Source organism: Miniopterus natalensis, chromosome 4 (genome assembly GCF_054644295.1).
Source record: "Miniopterus natalensis isolate mMinNat1 chromosome 4, mMinNat1.hap1, whole genome shotgun sequence".
NCBI classification, from domain to species: domain Eukaryota; kingdom Metazoa; phylum Chordata; class Mammalia; order Chiroptera; family Miniopteridae; genus Miniopterus; species Miniopterus natalensis.
Genome location: NC_142084.1, coordinates 94892261 through 94902625, shown reverse-complemented (window position 1 = coordinate 94902625; position 10365 = coordinate 94892261). Strand labels below are relative to the sequence as shown.

Genomic DNA, 10365 nt, shown 5'->3' with positions numbered 1-10365 from the left:
CCAGATCCAGTGTTTCCCTGCAATAGTTACACTTCCTCCCCTCGCCTCAACTCCTGATTTCTTTCTTTATCAGGTAGGATGGACTCTTGAGTTAAATGGGAAGTTGGACTGACAATCTTTAACTCTGTACCAACTCTTCAAACATGACTCCAAGCCTTTACCTGCTCATACTGCTCCCCAAAAACTCAGCCTTGGTAGAAATCCTGTTGTCCTTAAATTCCAGTCCAAGCGCCTCCTTCTCTAAGACCCGTTTCATTCCGTTAGTGCATCTTCTATGGCATTGTGCTTGTTTGTGTATCTTAACCAGCCTTTTCATAGCGGACAAACTCCTTGAAAACAGGCACCGTTTAACTGATCTGTGCTCCTTAGGGGCACTTTATACATAAAACGTGCTCAATAAACATTTGTACAACTGAATTGAATAGAGAAGAAGGGGTGAGATCAGCCAGAACTAAATGAGAGAAAAAGTTTGCTCCTACTTTCTTTCCATTTATTTTTTTTTAATTGATTTATTTAAATTGAATTTATTGGGGTGACACTGGGTAATAAAATTATATAGTTTCAGGTGCAATTCTATAAACACATCAACTGTGTATTGTGTGTTCACCACCCCGAGTCAAGTCTCTAAATTTATTTTATTTATTTATTTTTAAATATGTCTTTATTGATGTCAGAGAGAGGAAGGGAGAGAAAGAGAGAGAAACATCAATGATGAGAGTCACTGATTGGCTGCCTCCTGCATGCCCCCTACTGGGGATCGAGCCCGAAACCTGGGCATGTGCCCTGACCGGGAATCGAGATCAATCTCCTGGATCCTAGGTGGATGCTCAGCTGCTGAGCCACACCCAGCGAGGCTAAATTTATTTTTAACTGTGGTAAAATATATACAACATAATATTTACCATCTGAACCATTCTTAAGTGTACAGTTCAGTAATGTTAAGTATATTCACGTTGTTGTACACACAATCTCCAGAACTTTCCATACCTATGAAACAACTCCCCCCTCCCCCTCCCCCAGCCCTGGCAACCATCATTCTAATTTCTGTTTCTGTAAGTTTGACTACTTTAGATACCTGTGAGTAGAATCATACAGCATTTGTCTTGTTGTGTCTGGCTTAACACACAGCATAATGTCCTGCAGTTTCATCCATCTGTAGCACATGTCACAAGGCTGAATAATATTCTACTGTATGTATAGACCATATTTTGCTTCTCCATTCACCTGTCAATGGATATTTGTGGTGCTTTCACTTTTTGACTATTGTGAATTTTTTCCTGTTTCTCAAATCAATGAAAGTATTTTCTTTTAAGTTGATCCAGTTAAGCCTAACTTTTGTCTTGCCTTCTTGGCAGCCTTTTTGAGAAGCAGATGTCAGGGAGCACAGGGAAGTGGCTGTTCAGACACCAGTTCTGTCCATATTATCCTGTGAAATGAGAAAAATCCTTAATCTTAATATTATATTTGTGATCTAGTATTGGCCAATAGCTCCCTCTACCAGTGAATCTGTCAAAAACACTTTATCACGCTGTCCAAATGAAAACTGTAGGGAAAGCCAGGAACTAGGACTCTCCCAGCCACTCGTGGGGGCCTCCTTCCTAACCATCAATCTGCGTGATGCTGAGTTTTCTTCCTGGGCTTCACCCAGAACATCTTGCGGCAGATTGAATGCAGAAGTATTGTAGGAATCCACTGGTCAGACATCAGGGGATATTGCAACAATATAGTACCATGTCATTTTTCTCTTTACATTCTTCTCTTTTTATTTTGGAAAAGATAGTTATTTTATATAAAAATGTAAAGTTCTGTTAATATGTTTTGGGTTTATTATATTTAAAAATTATTTAAAAATTATTTTTAAATGTATTTAAATGTTAAGACTTTGTTTTAATTTCTAATATGGTAAATTATGTGATAGATATAATCCATATAAATGTAAGCTTTTGGGGTCCTCAATAATTTTGACATGTGTAAACAGGTGTTGAGACTAAAAGGCTTGAGAACCACTCCTGGAGGAAAAGCCTCAGAGGCAACCCCAATGGGGAAAAGTAAATAAGAGCTCACCGAAATGCTACAGTGCAACCCCTGAGGAGCCCCCGTTTCCACAGCCTGGCCCTGGAAATAAAAACTGGTGCACAGAATCACAAAGCCATGGAGGCATAAAGCTCTTTCTAAGGTGATCTGGAAGGTGGTACACCCCAGCGTGCTTCACTCCTCACTTGCTCAGCAGATACATATGGAGCATGTGCTGTGGGCAGCCACCAATGATTACAGCATCTACCATTTGAGTGACACCCACGTGCCATTGAGCTGGGTGTTGTGAGTCACCTGTGGCATTCAGCGCTCACAACACCTAACAGATTATCATGTTACGTACTAGGAAAGAGGCTCCTGTTTGTAACTTGCCCAAAGTCTGTTTTAAGCGACAGGACTGGGACTGAATGTGAGTCTTTGTAGCTCCTGTTCCTCCCACTAAGCCATGCTGCCTCTCCTACTTCAAACTGTAAGCCAGCAAACCCTCCTAAATTATACACTGCTTAACAAGATAGAGACCTTTACTTCGTAAGATGAGACCTCTGAAAACCAGTTCTAGTTTTAGGATGTAGTTGATTCAGTTATTTCTAATAGAAAAGAATACTTTATTTAATATTTGTGCATGTTTATATATTTGTAATTATTTTTGAGAGACACTGATGTGAGAAACACCAATTGACTGCTCCGCCCCCCCCGCCCCCACATGCTCCCAACCAGGTATCAAGCCCACTACCTTTTGGTGTATGGGATGGTGCTCCAACCAAGTGAGCTGCATCAGCCAGGGCTGCATGTTCATACTTCAATTAAGGTGTTCAGGCAATAAATCAGCCTCACATTGTTTCAATCTGGACGACCTGCCTTCCTCATGAAGACTTCTTTATGGATCAAACTTTAGTAAACACCCAATTGTATTTGCATAGAATATTTCTGGAAGGATACAAAAGAAACTGGAAACAGTAGCTGCCTCTGGGGAGAATTGAGAGCCTGAAAGTCAAAGTGATGAGCAAGCTTACTTTCCACTGTATACCTTTTGTACCTTTTTATGCTGTGCCATATATAACTATTCCTTCTTTACAAAACACTAATTTAAAAGAACAATGAACAAAGACCCAAGCCACCACCAGATGGGAACTGCTCGATGCCCGCTGCATCAGCAGAGTCCGGGGGACTCCTGGTTAGGAGAGTTCTGTCTGGTCGTCGGGAGATTCGCTGCCTCCCCATCTCCCATGACAGCTCTGCGGCTGAACATCTCAGGTCTGAGTGCAGCATGAAAGCAGGCATTCAGCAGCAGTTGTCTGAAGTTTCAAAGTTTGGAGTCTTCCCAAAATAGCACAAGGGGACTGACTCAAGTGAATGGACATCTGCAAATCTGATGAAAAGGTCAGCAGGAAAATGTTTAATTCAGTCATTTCAGGAAACACGCTAAAACCCCAGGGCCTGAGCCTTGATAGGCAGGCCCACCCAGCTGGCATTCTCCAGCCCCTATTTCCTGCAGCAGCCAAAACACAATACTGCTGCCCTTAAACCCGCCCCTTCATTCAAGAACCAGCATTTGTCTGAACTCCCTAGAGAAAAACTTTTTCCTCTGCATGGGCAAACCACTTCCATTCTCCTTTACAAGACAATAGCTACAGTTCGCTCAACTCTGCTTTACAGGCAGTACCTCAAGTAATCAGCTCTCAAAGCGCTTATCTATATCACTTGTATTGAAGGAGTTGCTGAAAATAAGCCAAGTCTGATTACTAGGAAATATATTTTTAACAGTATTGGCTGGAGACTAGGGCTCACACCAGGCATCAGAATATGTTGTCCTGCCCTGGCTGGGTAGCTCAGTTAGTGAGTGTCATTCCTATACCCCAAGGTTGTGAGTTCAATCCCCACTCAGGGCACATGTAAGAATCAACCAGTGAATGCATAAATAAGTGGAACAAATCAATGTTTCCCTCTCAAATCAATTAAAAAAAGAAAAAAGTATGTCATCCTTAAAATAAACTTAATCTAGTATGAAATCTGACTTTCATGCAACTTTTGGGGTCCTAAGCGTTGGTTGAGAATAAAGACAGATCTCAAATGAGAACAAACTACAGACCTTACTGGTTGACCTCATTGTACTGACTGGACATATAGCTTAGCATGCTAATAGCATAGCTGCTGCGTGGGGTACCTACTTTATTCATATACTGTATAAATGATGGATATATCCTAACCCACAAGTTTCTGTTTTACCTGATGCATTTTAATCAACAGATTATCACAAGGGAAAGGCAGGATTTCAGATGTGGCCCTGGAGCTAAATCTTGAAGAGTAATTATAAGTTAGATGTGGAATCTAAAACTCAGATGCCAGTGGGGGCCAGGCACTTAGGGTACAGGAGTGGAGGGAGCTGGAAAGGAAGCAGCCAGCCCCCGGCTCCACACAACTGATGCTGTTCAGGACCAGGGCCCCGTGCAGCCAGAGGAAGCACAAGACCTGGATTTCTCTGTGGATCTAAGTTTTAAATGTTGGAAATTAACTTTTTTAATCATGAAAAGCAACAGGACAAACAAAATCTGTCTGTGAGTTGATCCTTGCCTATAGGCCATCAATTTCCTGAGTTAGCCCCAGGAGAGAGGAGGGACAGTTTAGTCACATGGAAATGGCACTTGCAAAGTCAAGACCTTGGGCAGGGCAGCCCAGCTAGGGAGCTGCACGCCATTTGGTTTGGTTGGAGCATGAGGGAAAGGAAGCTAGTCAGAGGGCAATCCCACAGACCTGAGACATGGGTGTGCAAAACACACCAGCTGCCCAGTGGAGCCTGTGTGTTTCAGTTCACATCATGACCGCCACCGAGGGGAACAAAGTCCTGTATCAGGGAGCAGCCCTATCCTGTCCACCCCATCAGCATGAGGGTCCAGGCAGGAGCAAGGCCATCTGACCACTGCTATTCTGCTGGTGTGCAGATTAAACATATGAAATAGCAGATGGGAATTGATAATAAGATGGGCGTTATCTATAAAACAATGCAAAGTTCACTTGGAATTAAGAAACATTTCCAATTTTTATTCATAAAATTAATCAAAACAACAACAGATTTACAAAGCCACATATCAATAATAAACCAGGAAGGAAATGGAATATTCCAGAAACACCTTGAAAAGTTTCAAAGGAGAACACACCAGGCTAAAAACCTACAGCTACACTGTGGTTGCACAACAGGTTATATTTACTCCTGCATTTTCTCAATAAGTTCTTCCTTATATTTGCCTTTCTCTTTTCCAACTTGTCGAGACTTGGCTTTGCGTTCGAGAATTTTTTTCCGATCTTTGTCCAGCTTTAGCCTGGTAATAACCACCTATTAGGAATGAGAAAACAAACAGATCCTTAAGCTTTTTAAGTGGAAAGGATTTATAGCCATGGTTAATTTGTATGGCAGAGGTTCCCTCAACAATCGCAGCTTAGGTTTTTTCTGCTACCCAACCTCCTACTCCCCTAAGTCCTGAGGACTTCGGAAACCATTTAGAGTTTAGTGATATGAAATATCATTTGAGTTGGGAAAATTATGCTACCAGCATCTTTCTGGTTTGTATACCTCCCTTGGTTGGCAAAATGCATTAAGAAACCTCTGCATTCCTGCCAGCTACTGGGTAATGCAGAGATCATGAGGTAGGGGCCCAACTATTCTGCCTTAAGGATTTGAAACTCTGGGGGAGAGACCCTACAATACAGAATATAAAGTGGGGGTGCAAGGGAAGAACAGCATATCCCACTAGGTGGGTATGAGGGCCACAGGAAGAAATGGTCTCTGTTCTCCCTCTGGACATCATCTAGTAGGGAAGTGAGGTCTGGAATGCCTGGAATCCCCTTGCTACCTGCTTGAAGACAGCCTTCACCAAGGATGACAAAACAGATAAGAAAAGAATCTGGGTCCTTGATATCACTAAGCCAGTGCCTCAATCAAGCCTGCCTGACCTCCCTCAGGGGATCCTTGCTAGGGCCACCTGTGTAAAGAGGACCAACACGTCAACATCTAACAGCTGCACTAGCTGCACTACGCTACGTGGCTGCTACCACTGCCCAGTCCCGGGCTATACCTTGCTCGGGTGAATGCCCACGTGGACAGTTGTGCCATTAGCCTTCTCACGCTGCACCCGCTCGATGTAGATGACATATTTCTTTCTGTACACCTGTACTACCTTGCCGATCTGCTGACCTTTGTAGTGTCCTCGAACCACCTGAGAGAAAATACAAAAGACAGAACCCCCCCATTTCTAATTCATGAACATCATAGTGAGGACACTATCAGGAATGCATAGGCTAACATACAACTTTTGTACAAAAGCAGATAAATCCTGGTGGTCAAAGGTCTGCTATTTTTTGTTATAAATCTGCTTTGGGTTATTCTAAGGCAGGTAGAATTTCTCTACCTGAATTTTTTCCTTTTCATGTCTGAAGAACAAAAAACTCCTTGAGCTAGAATGGCCATCACAGAACTAATCCTGAGATTAAAGATAAAACCACTGTACACCTAAAACTAATATAATGCCATATGTCAACTATATAAAAAATACTGTCACTCTGAAGTCGTAAACAAAGAATGGTTGAAGATATACTGAGGCTCACACAACCATTTAAAACCCATGTTTTCAAAACATAATTTATGACCTAGGAAAATGCTCAAGATATAACCTTTAGAGAAAAAAGGAGAATACAAAGCTATATATAGAATGTAGTCAGAATCTGAATCTTGTATGTATATATTTCATGTATATGGTACCTAACATGATGAGACTGAAATGAATCCAAACATTGATAACGGCTGCCAGGAGGCACGAAGTAGGATTACAGGTGACTATTTTTAAAATTTAAATTCTTCCAAATTTTAAGATTTCTACAATTAGTACAAATATTCTATAGTCAAAACAATTTTAATGTTAAGTTAAAATGTCATGGGCTATTTTCACATATCAAAAATCTGCTCACGCTCCAACTCTATTCAAAACTCAACCAGATTAAGGTTTCTCTGAAAGCAAGAGCCTATTAAACAGGAGCTACAACATAGGTGACGTTCATTAATCAGCGTAGAGGAAATACCTCATCTAAAGAACTGCAGAATCTCAATACTCCTAAAACGTCTACCTAGATTGTTCAGCTTACTTACCAAGGCCATGCTCAGGTTGAAAAGAGAACAGCGACGCTTCACTGAAAGCCCACCACACTCTATATGACCAGAGACTCTCACATGGAATCAAAAAGCAAGAGTGTCGCTTGGCTGACATACTATTTTTTAGAATAAATTACTACTAGAGAACTGAACTTGACTGCTCATTAGGCCGGGCAGGTGCTCTCCGGTGAGTCTGGGCCCCATCTCCGGTCTAACACATCAGCAGGGTCACAGTACTTGCCAGGGTGCTGAGGGCAAGTGAGGTCATGACCCCCCGAGGCCCAGGCACCCCCGGCGTTTCCGGGCAACGGCGGAGCCCGCGCGCTAAGCACCTGGGTACCTGGAGCCCGCGGGAGACGTACCTGGACCTCGTCGTCCTTTCGGATGGGCATGGAGCGCACGTTGTACTTCTGCCGCAGCTCCTTGGACAGAGGGGAAGACATGATCTTCCGGCGCACGTGCGAGGGGGCATTGAAGTGGCGTTTGCGGTTCTTGCTGCGGTCCGAGGTCACGAAGGGGTTGAACTTCATGGCGACCGTCTGCAAACAGCGGCGAGGGAAGTACGCAAGGGGCGTTCCGTGGGGCGCCAGGGCCTGCCCATCTCCCCGCAAGTGCTCTACAAAAGGTGGCCTCGGAAGAAGGCGACTGATGGGGGCAGCGGGGGGAGAACGGGCGATGTGAGGGGCTTGGGTGTTGGGCTGAGCAAGGCAGGCGCGGGCGGTGCAGGCCTGACCAGAGGGGTCGTGGCGAGACGGCGGCACCGGCGCCTGCGGCCGACTAAGGCGGGAGGGCTCGGGCTAGAGAAGGCTGCACGGCCGGGGTCGCGCAGAGAGACCTCGGGGAGGCGGGAAGCCCCTCGGCAGGCGGGGAAGGGTCCTACGCGGCGGGGGGCTCCACGGTCAGGAGAAAAAGCCAGCTTCTACTCACTCACCTACCTGGCGCCGGAAGTGGCCACACGGTGCGCGCGCCGGGCAGGAAGTGAGGCTCCCTGGTCGCGCAAGCGCAGAAAAAAAGCGGTGCCCCCCTCCCTCGAAGCGAAGCCGAACGGCGCCCCCTGCGGTTTGGGGTGGGATCGCAGTCCCTCGGGCTGTGGTCTCCGTTTGTGTTGTTTTGTTTTTGTTGTTGTTTGTCTGTCTTTTAACCTTCGCAGACGCCTCCAGAAAAGGCCAACTCGCGCAGCCGGGGCTGTGGTTGCCCGTGCGGCCCCGGGGAATGAAAGGGCTCGGGATCTAGGCTCCGCTGTGCGGGGGACGCCGCAGACTGATGCATTCAGTGAATGAACTGATTCATTCTTTCATTCAGTTCGCATCCAATGACCGCCTCCGTTATGCCAGACAGGAGAGTGTGGGTGCCACCAACAGATGGGCACCCTGAAATTCAGAGAGAGGGATGTCTTGCCAGGATCGGGCATCTCTCGGGCTCTCTCCATTCGTGGGCCTGGCCCCTGGTGGTGAAATTGTTCAACGCTGGTATTTACTAACACTCATGGTTAGCATTTACTAACACTCATGGTTAGCATTTACTAACACTCACGGTCAGCCAGGGCAGCTGACTTCTCCCTGGACTTGCTGGGTCCTGCTTTAGGTTTCCTTCCAGACCCCCTGCAGTCAGTGCTGGAGGCCTCTGGCTTTGGGACCCTAGGAGGATGGCTGCACCTGGGCTGTTTGCAGAAGTCAGGGAGGCAGAGGGCTCCGAGTGGACGTTGTTGAGACAACGGCATTGTGTGTCCATTGTGTGGACGTGGGGGAGAGAGATAAGAAAGGAAGATTTTACATGTTCTCACCAGAAAAGAAAAGTTTTGCGAGATGCTGGGGATGTTAGCTAACGCTACTGTGTCAGCCATCTCCCAATGTCATTTCTCAGTACGTAAGTAACAAATCAACACGTTGTGCACCTTCAACTGATATAACATCAATTACATCTTCATAAAACGGGACCAAAAAAAGAGGAAGTCACTTCCCACGGGCAAGACAGAAGCAGATGCTATTACGGTTGAGTTCACAGGGGCGGTCAGAGGGTTCTCAGAGCAGGTCTTGCAGTGTTCATCAGACCCAAGCCCGCTCCTTCCTGCATTCATTCGCTCCCTCACTGGCTCCTCCTCTGTTCATTCATTGACTCCTTTATCACACTCATTCATTAACTCACTCACCTGCTCATTTACTCACACATTCACCCATTTACTCATTAGTTCAGTCACCACTTATTTGGCACCTACATGGAGCCACGGTGCAGGGCTAGATCAAAGACGTCTGGGGAGGGGTGAGATCGGCTCCCTGCCCCCGAGGAGCACAGAGCCTCACTGATGAAGGGCAACCAAGTACGGGAGATCATCACAACCCAAGATAATCGGGGCATCTTCATGATCAAACAGGGCAGGGAGGTACTGTATTTCTTTACACCCCACCTCAGCCACCCCCAAGGTTCAGTGAAATTAAGACAGGCGCAGTGATGTCAGATAAGATGACGAGAGCCTGAGGCCGTGTCACTCTAATATGGACTTAGTGGGATTGGCTACTATGTTGCCTCATGCCCACCCTTGGAAACATGCACAGGGACTGGTAGAGAAGCCCCAGGACCTTAGCACCGTGCCTGGCACAAAGGAATTGCCCAGGGGATGTTTTTATGTCTCAGGGCAGAGGGTGATGTGGTGGAGAAGTGCGTGAGCCCTGCATTCTGATGGCCTGGGTTTGGATCTCCACCACTTCCTGGCTCTGCAGCTTTGGATAAAGTATTTAGACTCTTTCTCGGTCACTCACTTTCCTCATCTGAGAAATGGGAATAATGATAATATTTACCTCATCGGTTAGGTGTCAGGATTAAACCAACCCTTAGCGTAATGCTTGGCACAAAGCAAGCACTTAATTGGTAGAAATTACTGTTTATTAAATGAATGAATAATTGCTCTTTTTATTAGGCTGAGATGTTCCTGTCAGATATTGTGCTAACAGCTTTACACACATTACCTTACTTAATCTGCTAAACAACCCTCTGAGCTGTCCCTTTTACAGGTAAGAAAGCAGGTTCTAAATGAGATGGGAGCGCAGAACGGACATGGCCCAGCATTATGTGTTCAATATAGTTATTATCTTGCTGCCAGTAAAGATGGTAAGATCCATAGTTATTAACATAGAAAGGTATCTATTACGTGAGGGAAAAAGTAAACTATAAAATAATATTAACAGAACGATCCC

The 10365-nt window shown here is 45.3% G+C and overlaps 1 protein-coding gene across 1 annotated transcript; it reads right to left on the bottom strand.

Annotated features, from left to right (window-relative positions):
- Positions 1-5052: 5052 nt before the first annotated feature.
- Positions 5053-7828, bottom strand: RPL26L1 (ribosomal protein L26 like 1). Its single transcript, XM_016211239.2, has 3 exons — positions 7537-7828; positions 6105-6245; positions 5053-5365 (listed from the first exon to the last, which is right to left on the bottom strand). Exons 1-3 carry the CDS (start codon positions 7702-7704, stop codon positions 5237-5239), a joined length of 438 nt encoding a protein of 145 aa, XP_016066725.1. The 5' UTR covers positions 7705-7828; the 3' UTR covers positions 5053-5236.
- Between the last annotated feature and the right edge of the window lie 2537 nt (positions 7829-10365).

Excerpts from the sequence above, each read along its gene's own strand:
- RPL26L1 (XM_016211239.2), bottom strand. The coding sequence starts at position 7,704 with ATGAAGTTCAACCCCTTCGTGACCTCGGACCGCAGCAAGAACCGCAAA. Across the intron at positions 6,246-7,536 it reads GAAAGGACGACGAGGTCCAG|GTGGTTCGAGGACACTACAA; the intron begins GTACGTCTCCCG and ends ATTTTCTCTCAG. Across the intron at positions 5,366-6,104 it reads TGGGCATTCACCCGAGCAAG|GTGGTTATTACCAGGCTAAA; the intron begins GTATAGCCCGGG and ends CATTCCTAATAG.